This window comes from Garra rufa, chromosome 1 (assembly GCF_049309525.1).
Source record: "Garra rufa chromosome 1, GarRuf1.0, whole genome shotgun sequence".
NCBI lineage: Eukaryota > Metazoa > Chordata > Actinopteri > Cypriniformes > Cyprinidae > Garra > Garra rufa.
In genome coordinates, this window is record NC_133361.1 from 36,153,515 (window position 1) to 36,170,171 (window position 16,657).

A 16,657-nucleotide genomic window follows, 5' to 3' on the forward strand; every position below is an offset into this window, starting at 1 on the left:
GATGACCTACGTCAAAGACATGCAGAACTCTGATGGCGTCATACATAAACATCAAGCAAAGAATGTTTCGTCGTCAAACCCTTATAAGTGTATTACCTGTGCATGACCTTGTTGACCTATAAGCCACTCTCAAGGTGGCATATGGGTAACACTGAATACAGCGTAGAGCTGATTTGAAATGTTATGCAACGTTGTTTGGGCACATCACACTGTGTTACGACTAATACCTGCTTTCAGTGCTTCCTCATTACCGAAAATCACCTCCCAAATCTAGAATATGGATTATAGTGCTTGCATAACGTAATTATGTAATTCTTGGTAACATTTTATGACACCATATTTTATGAATCAGACTAAATTGCCTGCACTTCTTGGATAGATTTGGATTATTGTGGGATATTTTACACATAGACTTGTAGCGCAGGGTTTTTCAAACTTTGAAATGCCATAAAGCTCCCAAATATGATAGACCCCCTTCCTAAAACATAAAGACAACAGTATATAATAATAGTAATAATAATAATAATAATAATTATAATACAAATACACTCAATAAAAAAAATAAAATGTTGTTTTGACCCAGCTGTTGGGTTAAATGTTTAAAAATTACTATATGGCTGGCTTAAAATGAACCCAAAATAAGTTGTAAATTAAACACATAAATCAGACACGTAATTACTATGTGGCATCAGCAATAATCAAAGGGTGAACATTTATTAATAAGCCATTTAAAAACTGATTATTTATTTAATCATTATTTATTTTAATAATAAATGTTTGTTTATTGAACATTTTAATAAATGTTAATTAATTTTAACTGTACATGTTAAGCAGTAGTTAAGTTAAATAAAACTACACAGAAGATGGGGTTAAACATTTACACAACCGCTAGGTCAAAACAACCCAATCGCTGAGTTTGTCCATATTTCACCCAGCATTTTTTAGAGTGTAATAATAATAATAATATTAAAAATAACAACAACAACAACATATCTAATGAATAATAATAAATAGTGCAAAATGTTGTTAATAATAAAAATATATATTTTTTTAACATTTTTAATATAAATAATTTCATAAAAGAAATTATTCAGATTTATTTTGAAAAACAGAAACCGCTTGTCCTATTTATAGCATAATATATATAAACTTATATACAATAATACTAATAATATAAAAAAAATTTATATCGGACATTTCTAAAACATATATATTTTAAGATAACTTTTTCTTTCCAATTTTCTGCAGACTCCGTAACAGCCCCTTGCGGCCCTCTAGTTTTGTAAGGAAGTTTTAAGACATAAAAACATATTCAGAATAACTGTCAAGTACAGCATAATATATATATATATAGTGCCTTACGAAAGTATTTAAACCCCTTAATTTTTTTCACGTTTTGTTATGTTACAGCCGTATGTTAAACTGTTTTAAATAATGTGCTTTTTTCCACATCAATCTACACTCCATAAACCATAATGACAAAGTAAAAAGCATGTTTGTGACAACTATGCAAATTTATTACAAATGAAAAACTGAAATGATTCCATTGCATAAGTATTCATACCCTTATCTGGGACACTTGAAATTTAGCTCAGGAGCATTCATATCACTTGTAGATGTTACTACACTTCGAGTGAAGTTAACCTGTGGCAAATTCAATTCAATGGGTATGATTTTAAAAGACACACACCTCTCCATAAAAGGTCTAATAGTTGGAAATGCATATTAGAGCAAAAACCAAGACATGAGGTCAAAAGAACTGCCTGTCGAGCTCAGAGACAGGATTGTGTCAAGCCACTCATCTACGGAGGAGTTCAGAAAAAGGTTCTGCTGCACTGGACAACTAGGACTCTTCCTAAAGCTGGCCTCCTGGCCAAACTGAGCGTTCAACGGAGAAGGGTCTTGGTGCGACTGGTGCCCAAGAAGCTCCATGATCATTTATGCAGATGGGAGAAACTTACAGAAAGACAAACATCACTGCAACACTCCACTGATCTGGGCTTTATGGCAGTGTGGCAAGACTCAATCCTCTCCTCAGTGAAAACACATGGAACACACTCTGAATTTTCATCAAAGCAACTAAAGAACTCTCAGATTGTGAGAAACAAGATTCTCTAGTCTGGATCTCAATTCCAAGCATCATGTTTGAAAGACACCATGTACTACTCATCACCTGCAGAGTACAATCCCAAAAGTCTCATGCTGTGGAGCTGTTTTTCAGCGGCAGGGACTGAGGGACTTGACAGAGTAGAAGGAAAGATCAACAAAGTAAAAAATTGAGATAGCCTTAATGACAACCCAGTCCAGAGCATTCACACAGAAAGTAACTTTCCAGCAGGACAATGACCCTAAGCACACAGCAAGAGTGGCTTATAGACAACTCTGTGAATGTCCTTGTGTGGCCCAGCCACAGCCTAGGCTTAAATCAAACATTTCTGGAGAAACCTGAAAATGTACATCCAACCTGACAGATCTTGAGGGGTGAAGAGGTGAGCAAGGAATGGCAGATAATTGCTAACTGCAGATGTGCAAAGCTTGTCGCATCATACCCAAAAAGATTTAGGTACTTAAGTAGGTATGAATACTTATGCAATGTACTTATTTCAGTTTTTTAATTTTAATAAATTTGCAAAGGTTGTCACAAATCAGTTTTTTTGCTTCATCATTATGTATGAAGTATGTATGGAGTGGGAAAAAAAGCTATTTTAAGCAGTTCAACATAACTTTCATTTTATCATGAAGGTCTATCCTTGAAAGGCCTGGTTATTTATACATTCAGTTCAAATGAGCCACATTTTCATTTAAACTTAAAGCAGGAAAAGGACAGTAAGTATGATGGTGCTCATACATGCATTCTGACTCAGACAGGCTGTCTTAACCTCCACAGAGAAAGGCCTCTCCCTCAGCGCCTGCAAAATCAGGTCACCTCACTGTGGAGCACCAAAGCAAGGACAGGACACACAGTGCTGGTGAAACCTCAAAGGTGTCCATTGTTTTTTACACACAAAAGCATTTTACACATAATTGTTCCCTCTGTTTTGTCTTTTCATGATTGAATCCGATTCATCATTTATTTATTTATTTATTTGTTGTCAGATGTTGTAAAGATTACAGACAGACATGGCTAGTCAAGACACAGAGGTGCCTAGAGTAGAGTGACAATAGAAGGTCTAAGCAACAACTTGTTTTTTTATTATGAGTGAACATGGCTCTTAAGTGGAATATTTTTGCAATTTGGAAGCTGTTAATTGCTTTGGATGAAGAACATGAACTTAATAATGTTGTTGTTGCAATTCTTTAGGCCTATAGGTCATTCATCATTAAAAACTGTGTTTATTATGTCAGGGTCAGGGTCATTTTCTCAGAGCTTTATTAAGAATGTGTGTTACACCAAGGTGTAATATTGTACATACATGAGTAGTTGACATTTAACTAAATAACACGCGGAACACACCATACCTATCAAATTAAACATGTTCAGACTAATAAATAAATAAACTACCAGTCAGAAGTTTTTAAACAGTAAGATTTTTAAAGTTTTAAAGAAGTCTCTTCTGCTCACCAAGCCTGCATTTATTTGATCCAAAGTACAGAAAAACAGTACAATTTTAAAATATTTTTACTATTTAAAATAACTGCTTTCTTTTTTTATATATATATTTTAAAGTGTAATTTATTCCTGTGATTTTAAAAGCTGATTTTTTACTCTAGTCGCATGATCCTTCAGAAATAAGTCAAAAAACAGTTATGTTAAAAAAAAAAAAAAGAGTACATTTTTTTAGGTTTTTTGATGAATAGAAAGTTCAGACAAACCTCATTTATCTCAAATAGAAATATTTGGTAAAATTATAAATCTAAGTCTTTATCATCACTTTTGATCAATTTAAAACATCCTTGCTATAAAAGTATTCATTTCTATAATTTATTTCCCAAAAAGAAAAGAAAAAATATACTGAATCCAAGCTTTTGAATGAGTGTATAATGTATAATGCTTTTTATTTCAGATAAACGCTGATCTTTGGATCTTTCTATTCATCAAAGAATCCTGAAAAAAATGTACTCAGCTGTTTTAAATATTTATATTAATAATAAAAATGTTTCTTGAACAGCAAATCAGCATATTAGAATGATTTCTGAAGGATCATGTGACACTGAAGACTGGAGTAATGATGCTGAAAATGTAGCTCTGATCACAGAAAAAAATAGATTTTAAAATACATTTAAATAAAAAGCCGTTATTATAAATGATAAAAAGATTTCACAATATTACTGCTTTTGCTGTAGCTTGGATCAAATAAATGCAGGCTTGGTGAGCAGAAGAGAATTCTTAAAAAACATTAAAAATCTATACTGTGGTAGTGTAAATAAATAAATTGGACACCTGCATTTTCTTTCCCTATTACCACAAAATTGTCCAAATAATTGGCTCTCCAGAATATCCAGTATTGTCATTCCATCTGTCCATTTATTCACAGCTAACCTCAATATTAGTTACAGATTTAATGAATAAATTAGCCAGATTAGTTGATTGTTTTGATACAGAAAAAAATGATGTGTGAACAACGAAACATATAACAGATGATACACCATATGAGCTTAGAATTAACGTCTCGGCTATAACTGACATTTTAAATATTCTACGAATACAAAATTTGTTTTTATTATTAACATTGGGGATGCACTTATTTGATCAAAAGTGACAGTAAAGATGTTTCTAATGCTACAAATGTTTTCTATTTCAAATAAATGCTGTTCTTTTGGACTTTCTATTCCTCAAAGAATATTCCACAAAAATATAAAGCAGCACAACTGTTTTCAACATTGATAATAATAATACATGTTTCTTGAGCAGCAAATCAGCATATTAGAAAAATTTCTGAAGGATCGTGTGACACTGAAGACTGCAGTAATGATACTGAAGATTCAGCTTTGCATCACAGAATAAATTACATTTTTAAGTATATAAATAGAAAACAGCAATTGTAAATTGTAATAATATTTTACAATATTAAAACTATAATACGTTTGTTGTATTTTAACAAAATGCAGCTTTGGTAAGCATAAGAGTCTCTTTAATTGCAAAAAATTTTATTGACTTTAAAACATTGTTTTTATATTTACTGCACACAGCATGTCCTGCCAACCATCTATTTCAATGGCCATTATACTAAAGTAATTATATGATTCAATACATATGATCCAGTTGCAGGGAGGATGGCATTAGATAGCATTTTCCCAAAACAGGAAGCATTACATAACCACTCAACAGAGACAAAACCTACACACTCCAAATCAGGAGAGAAAGAAATAACAATTAAAGGACAGAGAGAAAGGAGACAAGCAAACAGTGCCTCCAATTTTCCTATTCTTTTCAAGCACATCCTGAACAAATCATCTCGACACACACAATCATCTCAATACAGTCCTGACTTGGGCTCCACTGGCTCTTCTCAACAGATAGATAGCGTGTCCGTCGCCCACAGACATGGGGGCTGTATGTATTATATAAAGCCCTCGTGAAACCCTGGCCACTGCAATGATGACTACATGATGACGGCAAGTCTCCACATATCTTACACGCACACACACAAAGTACCTAAAAGCACATTCTCTAGACACAGTGACCCCTGCGCTATTTTTAGCTCCGCTAGTGCTGAGAACTTCACTGCTAAAGGAAGCATGATTCAGAAAAGTATGAAAATAGTTTATGTTATTTAAAGAGCCCTGACAAACACTGCAGAGACAGCAATCTCTGGACAAGACAGAATTTAGTGATGAAAACAGTGAAGTCTTGCTTATGTGAACATCAAAACACTCCCTTCAGCAGATATACAAAGAGATAAAGCACCTCCTCAGTGCTTGGACACATATAAACAGATATGCTTCCTGAGGTAAATCTATCGATAAAGACTCAAATGAGCAAGACAAATCCTCCCACACAGACGCCAACAGCCAATCATCAACACATGGTCTAATAAGAATAGATTTTACAGTTAACTGTTTGTGTTAAAGATACACGCAGGCCAACGGAGCATGAGGAGGGAGTGTTGGTTGTGGGGGCACACAATGTATAGCCTATAGCTGTGTATACGATTGAATAACTAGTCAATACAACGTCAAAGTGACCTCTGCTGTGAGATTGTGATAACTGATCTGTGGTATTGTATAACTATAAGAGAATTTCAAGCTGGCAGATGTGGTCAGCGAGGGATTACAGGAGCACCTTACACAACAGTGTGTTTGCTTGAGCACATTTCAGTCAAGGTGAGTGGGCTGTGTATTCAAGAGGATGTTCCCAGCTCATGAGTAAACAGAAATACTGCAGAGGTGCTTGAACTAGAATGTATTTTATGATAAAGAAACAACGATTAGAAATGGATTTTTCAAATTGGACTGATTGGTTTATAGTCAATAGCTTCCCTGCTGAAAGAACAATAGAAACCGCCACAGAAATTTTAATGGTTTCCATTACAAATACCATGACAAACCATCAACTTTTAACCATTCAAACAATTAAAAAATGGGTTCCTGTAGTGTGTTTTGGGACATATTATAAACATGAGGATTTAGTGGTTTTAACAAGCCATCAGTAGAGACCAACAGGCACCATTACAGTTTCCATTAAAACCACAATTCCCATTATAACCAGTAGGCCTAAAACCATTACAAATTTTGTGATGGTTTCCATTTTTTTTATTTTTTAGCGGGGTTGCTAGAATTTATGGCGCATCTTTTTAGTTGTGTTTGTAGTACATACTACACTAACTTTTGCATAGTAAACTTTTAACAGACCGATAAAAGCTCATCAAAATTGTGGGTGAGATTCGAGCCCACGAGAGCAGAGCTCTGTAGATTAATGAGGCACGTTTCAAAATCATACCGCCTCCGTACTGCGGGAAAGTGGGAGTTAAAACTGTGAAACGATACAGCAGCGCCATTTTGCGGTTGAAGAGGGTCTGGCAGGTTATACAATTTTGCAGGATGGATACCCGAGCCGAGCCCGACGGTACCCGACGGAACTCGACGGGCCGGGCCGGGTTCGGACAGATATTTAGAAAGGATGCTCGGGTTCGGGTCGGGCTCGGTTACATCAGCGCGATAGTGCGCCTGTGTTATAACAGCGCTTTTTGCCCCGTGTGCACTGATGCGCTCATCTGTTGACATTTCCGAACGCCTTCCTACAGTTGCTTAATAAAAGCGGGCTTTCCACACAAAAAACTGCACGTGTCATTAGTATGAGAAAAAAAAAAGATTTTAACTGTGTCGGGCTGGGATCGGGCTCGGACATAAATATCTTAATGCCTGTCGGGTTCGGGTCGGGCTCGGTTACTGATCTGTCGGACGCGGGCCGGGCTCGGACAGAAAAATGCGGCCCGATCCGCACTCTATAACAAAGCATGAATCAAATATGATTTGATAAATTGATATGCATTCAAATATAAAGCATAAAACACATAAATATTCAGCAAAAATATAAATTAACTGAAAGGAGACTTACACTTGCGTTTCTGTTCGCTGTTTGTTGTTGATCATGCATATGTATATTTTATATATTTAGTTATTTTCTCGTTAAAATATTTGTGTATATGCAATGGAATTATATAAAAATAAATAACGTGATGTGCCTGGACCACAAAACCAGTCATTAGGGTCAGTTTGATTGAATTGAGATTTATACATCATCCGAAAGCTTGATGCATGGTTTGTTAGGATCAATATTTGTCCGAGATACAACTATTTGAAAATCTGGATCCTGGGGGTGCAAAAAAAAAAAAAAAAAAAAAAAAAAAAAAAAACGAAATATTGAGAAAATCGCCTTTAAAGTTGTCTAAATGAAGCAAAGCACATTACTAATAAAAAAAAGTATTTATGTATTTACGGAACGGAATACGGAATACATATATTCATGGACCATGATCTTTACGTAATCCTAATAATTTTTGGCATAAAAGAAAAATCGATCATTTTGACCTGTGCTATTTATGGTTTTGTGGTCCAGGGTCACAAATAGTTCCTTGCCATTTCTATGTTCTGCAAGTGATGTCTTGGCACTAACCGGAAGCGGAAATAGCAAGGGAGCGGTTGACAGCTTCTGGTCATCTGAAGCGGTTCGCCAGGAAAACAACAAAACTCTGCAAAGATGGAGCTTTGTGAAATATTATACAACAAGGCTGAATACATTGAGACGGTAAGTTAATTCAAATCGATAATATCCGTCAGCTGAATTAAGCGGTTGCAAATGATAAATGCAGATGATCTGATTCGATTATTATGTATCTGCAAACCGAATGTGCATTGTATTAAACACAAAGATGGTTCACCAGTACAAAAGTGTTAGTTTGTCATAACTGTATCATTTGCACATGGTGTTTATGAAATACTCACATCAGCCCAGAGCTGAACCGTCATGTGATGCTAACATTCACATTTGATCTCTCCAGGCATCAGGCAACAAAGTCAGCAGACAGTCAGTTCTTTGCGGGAGTCAGAACATTGTCCTCAATGGAAAAGTGAGTTTGCTCTTTTTTATTTCGTCTTATTTTCTCCACCCATGTGTTAACTATACAAAATGACCTCTTTATTTTTTCAGACTATCGTGATGAATGACTGTATCATCAGAGGAGATCTTGCTAATGTCAGAGTTGGGCGTCACTGTGTCATTAAAAGTCGTAGTGTGATCAGACCTCCGTTTAAGAAATTCAGCAAAGGGTGAGCATTGCTGCTGATTTAACATGAAGAATCTGTATTTTTACTGATACACTTTGGTTTGATTTAACTTTGTTGCTTTTTGTTCTGTGTACATCAGCGTGGCTTTCTTCCCCTTGCATATTGGAGATCATGTGTTCATAGAGGAGGACTGTGTTGTCAATGCCGCACAGATAGGATCATACGTCCACATTGGCAAGAACTGTGTGATTGTAAGTAGCCCTTTCATTTGTATCTTCCAATTTTGATCTGGTGGTGCTTAATTGCAACGCATGGTTTGTTTAGGGTCGGCGCTGTGTCTTGAAGGACTGTTGTAAGATACTGGATAATACTGTCCTTCCTCCAGAGACAGTGGTTCCTCCATTTACAGTATTCTCTGGCTGTCCAGGTAGGCATTCTTAGATATTATTATATTATTTATTACTAAGTAAGTGTAAATCTAGTCTAAGCTTGTTTGTTATTCTGCATTTCAGGTTTATTTTCAGGAGAGCTCCCTGAATGCACACAAGAGCTCATGATCGATGTCACCAAGAGTTACTACCAGAAATTCCTCCCTCTCAGCCAGATTTAGGACTGAACTTTAGATTGTGTCTCACTCACTTTCATTCTGGGACCAAAGGAACCAATATGGACTAATATTCCCTCAACTATTTCTTTGGCTCGGTTGTAAATCTAAAAAAAAACAAAGAAATACCACTATTAGTTTTGTTTACAGTTGTATCCACTTGCAGTAAAATCCCTTGCTATGATCATGGCTGTGTTAACTTAACATAGAATCGGAAATTAGAAAATATGTGACTTGTACACAAAACACCATATCTCTCTGTCTTGTCATGTCAGTATTTTTAGATTTCTGTTAATGCATCTCATATAATGTCACTGTACACTGCAGTCCTGTTGGTGTGACTGGGAAAAATATCATGACGCAGTGATTAGCTGTTAGACTGAAGGGCCTTTATTTATTAAACTTTGCCATTTCTGCAACACTAAACATTTTCTGTTTGTAAAGACAGATTACAGATGGTAATAAATGCTTTTTGTAAAGAAAAAAAAAGTTTATTTTAAATGATCACAGCATGTTTTAGAGGCTTTTACCAAACAACACGCTCCTACTGTAAGGTACAGTCACATTGGTGACCACTGTCTATTGTCGACAGTGTAGCTATGTAAGAAGCACAGCTCACACAAAGGTCACTTTCAAATCAAGCAGCCTTCTGTTGGTTAGTGGTGAAATCATGTGACCAACTTGAACCTGTTGTAAGAATCTGTTTGGGGACATTTTTCTCCCTCGGATCTTGATCACGTGAATTTCTATTTAAATGGATTTAGCTTATGTATGTTTGCTGAACAACAGTAATTGTAAGTGCACCAAGTCTTACAAATATCTATATAGTATGACATGCAAAAAATACTCTTCAGATAGACTCATTCAATTACATACTTAAATTTCATTTGCCAAAGCAACATTTTCAGTTTTTTTGAGGTAGGGATTGTTTAGTCTATTTGAAGCAATGGATTTCTATTAACATGCTTCACACAATTCAAGTACATAAATTAAATAGACATTTTATCCATGTATACTGTAACTTGGCTGTTTGTGTAATGAGAAAAAAAAACTAAGTCTACGCCCCTTCTAGACCACAAAAAATACAAAAATAAGAATTAAAAAATCATAAATATGTAAAATCTCTTGCTTTAAAAGCACAAATGTTAAATCCATACAGTTATGCATTCATACAATGCACAATACCACTCGTACACATAGCATACTTGCATTTGAAAGAGGAAAAGATACTTAATTGAGATCATTTTTAAAAAGTTATTCCTTTCAGCACTCTAATATCATGCTCTACCTTTTCTTTTGATATTTTTCCAAATTAGGTATACTACTGTTCAAACGTTCAGAGTCGGTAAGATCTTTGTTTTTTTTTTTAAAGAAAATTAATAGTTTTTAATTGTTTTATTCAGCAATAAATGTATTTATTCAGAAACAAATTACATTTTAAAATATAGTGGCAAGCAGCAATTAAGGGGCCAAGCACAAGAGAGGTAAACTGAAGAGCTAAGGAGCTGTCTTTAATTACTCAGTAAAAACCAGGGTTCTCCAACCCTGCTCCTCGAGAGCAACGTTCCTGCAGAACTTATTCCAAAGCCACTAGAAGGCAAGCCTGCAACCTTTAGCCAAAAAAAGTGTAACGGCTTATGTTAATAGAAAGGAGACCAGAGGCTGTTTTTCAATGGATGTCAATTTACTACGCTGAATAAACATCTTTTTAGAGGAAACAGCTCATCATTTAATCAATTGACAGCCAATCGACTAATCTTCAACATATTTATACTACACAACACCTTTGGATTGAACTATTTTTAGAGTTAACACCAATAAGAGAAGTCACTGACCCTTTTACGACAGGTGGGATTCAGCTTAGGCCAATTCTCATTAATTCCTTTGGTATCCGCAAACTGCGATTGAGTGTCGCACAACTCTGAGATTCAATGACATCAAGGCTGTAATGTGATTGATTTTTAAGGCACACGTGACCAAGTTCACCTCTGCTTAAATTCCAACCCTGCTTAAACACACCTGTCTGTATTTTAGTAGCCCTGAACACCTTGATTAGCTGGTTCAGGTATGTTTGATTAGGGTTGAAGAGTTACTGTTAAAGAGATTTGTTGATACAGAATTTTTTCCACAAAACTCAAAATGGCTAATGCCCAGAAATGCCAACATAATTGGACTCAGTCAGTATGCCATTCTGAATCTAACAAAACCAACCTTATAATTTTTGGCCAAACTGGTTAGAGTTTATTAGCAAAAATATATTTTGACCAGTAGGTGGCGCTGCGCCAAAACTATTCATGGGCCTTCCATTCATGCTTGTTATAACACATACCAAGTTTGACCAGAATCTACTAAAGCATTGCGGAGATATAGCCTTATGTCCATTTTTGCAAAAACTTTGTCAAATATGTTAACGTGCTTATGCATTTGACTTGGTATGAGTCAAGTAATCAGAGGGGGAAAAAATTGCTTTTAGACCTAGGTTTTAAAAGTTATTACCAGAAACATGAGTGCAAATTTTGTGAGACTGTCCTCTATCTGTGTGCCATTTTTTTTTTATAACTTTTCCGCAAGCAATTCTATAAGATTCATAACAATATGCTAAAATGTCTGAAAAATACAGCATTTTACTATAAAATTTGGAATGGTCCACATTCAAAATGGTTGACATAGGGTGTTAGGGTAAATTTGGTATTGTTTGATTTGGTATGCCGCTCTAAATTAAGATCACTCTTACAATTTTTGGTTAAACTGGTCAGCAATCTTTTGACTAGTAGGGGGCGCTGTGCCGAAACTACTCATGTGCCCTCAGGTCATGCTTGGTATAACACATACCAAGTTTAGTCTCAATCCACTAAAGCGTTGTGAAGATATAGCCACATGTCAATTTTTGCGCAAATTTCATCAAATTATTTAAAAAGCTCTTTTCTGACATTGATCTGAGCCAATTTTGGTGAAAATCAGACAAACCGTCTAGGATAAGTTTGCAAAAGTTCAATTTGAGAAAAAAGTTTGAGATAGAGACTTCAAATTTGCTATCTGTGTGCCAAATTTCATCACTTTCCCTTAAGCGGTTCTATGGGCTGCCATAGACTCCCAGAGTGGAAGAAGAATTAGAAAACTAATGGATACAATAGGTGCTTGGCCCCTAAATATATTTAAATAAAAAAGTTTTTTTTTAATCATGAGAATATTTCACAATGCTACTGTTTTTACTGTATTTTGGATTATATAAAAGCAGGCTTGGTGTGCACTTTCTTTAAAAAAAATCAATCTTACCAGTGCTCTTCTTCATAAAAAAATAAGTCAAATGCTTTAAAACTCCTTCGTGCCTTCAGTTCTTACTCTATACGGTTCTTGAGGAGCGCTGGCTACCATCTATCTTTCAGAAAATAGGGTACTCTATAGAGCTGGGGACACTGCAGTGTAGCTTCAGTATCTTAGTGGTAAAACAGGTAAAAGGGTGCCTCAATCCAGATTCCATTCACATAACCACTGCTGACACTGTGCCTGTTGCTCCTCACTCTCCACTGGGCTGCTGTTCCTGGGCACAGGCTCTGGTTCTTCTTGGATTTCAGTTTGTGGTTTTGTCAAAATATTCTTCAGTAGGTCATCCAGAACATTCACAAATCTTTGTGGTGCCCATTTGGAGTCGAGGGTGGGTACAAAGGGATCTGGGGCTGTGACGTGGATTGGTTCATCCTCTAGTGGGATGTGCAGGAAGTAGGCATGCAGCATCATGCGATACGGAGCATTGTCCGTGCGTAGACTGTAAGTGTAGTCTCCCACTATGGGGTGACCAATGGCACTGCAGTGAACTCGGAGCTGGTGCGTCCTTCCTACAAGGTTTTTGATACTTAGAGTTTTTCCATTTGACACCATGTTTCATCTATATTTTGGGTGTATTGTTGATAAAACTGTACCTGTCAGAGGCTGCAGAAGCACTTTTGTGACCGGATCGCCGTCATATTCTCCATACTCTAAAACTGTCAGCTCTGTTTGGCAAGGCTTAGGATTCTCACAACCTACCACACATAATATCAAATGGATGTATGAATGCGTTTCTATTAGTTTAAATCAATAGTTCATCCAGAAACAAAAATGTGCTCACCTTCAGACTATCCAAGATGTAGAAGAGTTTGTTTCTTAATCGAAACTCTTAATTGAAATTTGATAAATCTGTTCTGATGAAGAAACAAACTCATTTACATCTTGGATGGCCTGAGGGTAAATTGTCAATTTGGAAATTTTTCATTTTTGGGGTGAACTATTTTTAACATTTGTGCTTAATTTGAGGCAAAAGAGATTCTGACCTTCAGTTCCTTCAGTACACATCATATGAGTCTTGCCCTCTGTTGTGTTCTTGCCGATCGCAAAGTCCAGGGTCATTTTCTCCTCAGCCACAATGCCACGGACCTGCACAAGAAATATAAATGGCCTTTATTATTATGAAAAACCTTTTATATATCTAATGAATGTCTGAATGTTACTGTACCAGAGCGAGATAAGCTTTAGTAACAAGTCTTTCTTTAAAACAGCGGTATGCATGCCCTGCTGCTGCCTTGTTCAGTGCTACACACAAAGCACCACTGGTAGAGAAATCCAGTTGATGGCAAAACCTGCAAAATATCAGAATAAAATGAATAAACTACTGATAAGATACAGTTGTGGCCAAATTTTACACACACCTTGCAGAATCTGCAAATTGTTAATTATTTGACCAAAATAAGAGGGATCATACAAAATGCATGTTATTTTTATTTAGTACTGACTTGAATAAGATAATTTCAGACATTTACAATAGTACACAAGAGAAAATAATAGTTGAATTTATAACAATGACCCCGTTCAAAAGTTTACATACCACTTGATTCTTAATACTGTGTTTTTACCTGAATGATCCACAGCTGTGTTTTTTTTTGTTTAGTGATAGTTGCTCATGAGTTCCTTTTTTGTCCCTTGCCTGTTGTTCCTTTAGATCCCAAAAATTATTTGGTTTTCCAGCATTTTGTGTATTTAAACCCTTTCTAACAATCACTGTATGATTTTGAGATCCATCTTTTCACACTGAGATATTTATTTGTAACTATAACAAAAGGTTCAAAAACTCACTGATGCTTCAGAATTATGCATTAAGCACTGGGGTTTAAAGGATCAGGGTAAATGTAACTTATTTTGTCTTTTGGGAAACATGTAAGTATCTTCTGTAGCTTATGAAGGGCAGTACTAAATGAAAAATATGACATTCAGGCAAAATAAGAAAAATTAAAGTTTACACCCCTGGCTCTTAATGAATAATTTTCCTTCTGAAGCATCATTGAGTGTTTGAACCATCTGTAATAGTTGCATATGAGTCCCTCAGTTGTCATCAGTGTGAAAAGATGGATCTCAAAATCATACAGTCATTGTTGGAAAGCGTTCAAATACACAAAAATGCTGAAAAGCCAAAGAATTTGTGAGACCTGAAAGATTTTTTCTGAAGAACAACCGGCAGTTTAACCCATCTCACCAAAAAAGCCCTCTGCATAGCAGCAGATCCATCCCACTCTGTGCAAAGCTTCTTCAACCTGCTGCCATCAGGGAGGAGACTGCGGAGTCTCCAGGCCAGGACCAGCAGACTGAAGGGACAGCTTCATCCATCAGGCTGTCAGGAAGCTTAACTCTTTACCAGCTCTGCCCCCACTCCCTTCTGTCCCACAAACTTCCTGAACTGCGACACACACACATACTCAAACACACTCACCCACCGACCTGCACCAGTCACTTGTGTAGTGTAGTGTAGTTTGGTGCTCCGCTAACTACCACTTACTATACTCAGACTACCTCTAAAGACTTGTCTGCTATAACTGTCACTTTATTACACTTATAAGCTCCTTTTGCACCTTATTCTTTTTGCATTTGCACTACTCTGTCCAGTTTGCACTGTTTGCACTGTGCCATGTGCCCTTACTTGTATGTTGTTTTTGTTTTATATATATTATATGTATAATTGTATTTATTTGTATTTTTAAATTCCTACCTTTTGTATTTAATGTTACGTGTATGCACCTAGGGGCTGAGAGTAACACAATTTCAACTCTCTGTATGTCCGGTACATATAGCAGAAGTGACAATAAAGTTGACTTTGACTTTGAGTTTAAATATTCAGGACAAACAAGGGACTCATGAACAACTATCACTAAACAAACAAACAAACAAACAAAAAAACACAGCTGTGGATCATTCAGGGAACAACACAGTACTAAGAATCAAGTGTATGTAAACTTTTGAACGGTAATTTTTATATATTCAATATTATTTTCTCTTATGGACTATATGTTAATGTCAATTATTTTAAATTATCTTATGCAGGTCAGTACTAAATAAAAATAACATGCATTTTATATGATACCTGTTATTTTGGTAAAATACACCTCCAAGGTGTACATAAACTTTTGACCTCAACTGTACATGTGTTTGTTTAAATTATTTGTCTCAGCACAAAGTAACAAAAAAAAAAAAAAAAAAAAAAAAACTGAAAAAAAAAAGACCTGAAGCCGTAGTAGGTGCCAGGATCTGCAAGCTCTGGGAAGCGATGTTTCAGCTGACTCTGGACAGTCTGTTTCTCATACCACATTTTGCTGTCAATACGGATGTCCCAATGTTTATTGACAACTATATAGTTTGCACTGTGGTACAAAACACACAAGTTCTCCAGGCTCGCAGGCTCCATGCTCCAGTGTTATTCTGTGTGGTACATTAAAAAGTTAGGTGGCAATATTTGTAACACATATAATAAAACTGTAAAAAGTATATAATGACTAATAAAGACTGACTTACCATTAAAGGCACAGATAGCACATGTTGTTTGCCTTGTTACCTCTGTATTGTTATTGACCCAGCTTTAACTGTTGATGTGCAGCATGCTGGTTGTGGATTATTTACATCCAGTCTCCTGTTTATCTTTCCTCGGCGCAGAGCAAACCTTCTCCTTTTGAAGAAGCATTAAATCCTTTTATTCAATGGTCGTGCAGATGTATTATTAGACTGCTTTTCGTTTCTAGATAACATCGTAGGTTAAATAAATTTACTCTGATAGAGCATTTCTCTATGATCATCCCATGCGTAACTGGCAGCCATGATAGTTTCAAAATAAAAGCCTTGTTATTTTAAACTATATTGCACATACAGAATATTCCATAATTGAATAGTTATTTTATGTAATAAAAAAAAAGTTAACAAGAATAACATTAAAAAAAGCAAAATAGTTTACCGTTTCTCTAATTCCGATTCGTAGTCATTCTTTTGAGTCGGATCTTTTCAATGAATTGATTTCGCTCACTCGGTTCCGTTTTCGAGCTGATTCTTTGAAGCAAACTGTTCAAAAGAGCCGACTCGCACAAACGTTCT

At 35.8% G+C, this 16,657-nt stretch overlaps 2 protein-coding genes across 2 annotated transcripts; one reads left to right on the forward strand and one right to left on the reverse strand.

Moving 5' to 3' along the window:
* The first annotated feature begins 8,063 nt into the window (after positions 1-8,063).
* On the forward strand, positions 8,064-9,760 carry dctn5 (dynactin 5). The gene is made up of 6 exons (XM_073839491.1): positions 8,064-8,188; positions 8,442-8,510; positions 8,591-8,709; positions 8,807-8,918; positions 8,992-9,094; positions 9,180-9,760. The coding sequence occupies exons 1-6, from the start codon at positions 8,141-8,143 to the stop codon at positions 9,275-9,277; spliced, it is 549 nt and encodes a 182-aa protein (XP_073695592.1). The 5' UTR covers positions 8,064-8,140; the 3' UTR covers positions 9,278-9,760.
* On the reverse strand, positions 9,639-16,366 carry rpusd1 (RNA pseudouridine synthase domain containing 1). The gene is made up of 6 exons (XM_073834503.1): positions 16,088-16,366; positions 15,799-15,994; positions 13,764-13,887; positions 13,582-13,684; positions 13,192-13,293; positions 9,639-13,107 (listed from the first exon to the last, which is right to left on the reverse strand). The coding sequence occupies exons 2-6, from the start codon at positions 15,978-15,980 to the stop codon at positions 12,737-12,739; spliced, it is 882 nt and encodes a 293-aa protein (XP_073690604.1). The 5' UTR covers positions 15,981-15,994; positions 16,088-16,366; the 3' UTR covers positions 9,639-12,736.
* Positions 16,367-16,657: the final 291 nt, after the last annotated feature.

Bases quoted from the DNA above. Each gene is read 5' to 3' on its own strand.
- rpusd1 (XM_073834503.1), bottom strand. From the start codon at position 15,980: ATGGAGCCTGCGAGCCTGGAGAACTTGTGTGTTTTGTACCACAGTGCA. The intron at 13,888-15,798 runs GTCTTTTTTTTT...GATATTTTGCAG, and splicing joins GGCACCTACTACGGCTTCAG to GTTTTGCCATCAACTGGATT. The intron at 13,685-13,763 runs GTACAGTAACAT...TTTCTTGTGCAG, and splicing joins CTAAAGCTTATCTCGCTCTG to GTCCGTGGCATTGTGGCTGA.
- dctn5 (XM_073839491.1), top strand. From the start codon at position 8,141: ATGGAGCTTTGTGAAATATTATACAACAAGGCTGAATACATTGAGACG. The intron at 8,919-8,991 runs GTAAGTAGCCCT...TGGTTTGTTTAG, and splicing joins TTGGCAAGAACTGTGTGATT to GGTCGGCGCTGTGTCTTGAA. The intron at 9,095-9,179 runs GTAGGCATTCTT...TCTGCATTTCAG, and splicing joins AGTATTCTCTGGCTGTCCAG to GTTTATTTTCAGGAGAGCTC.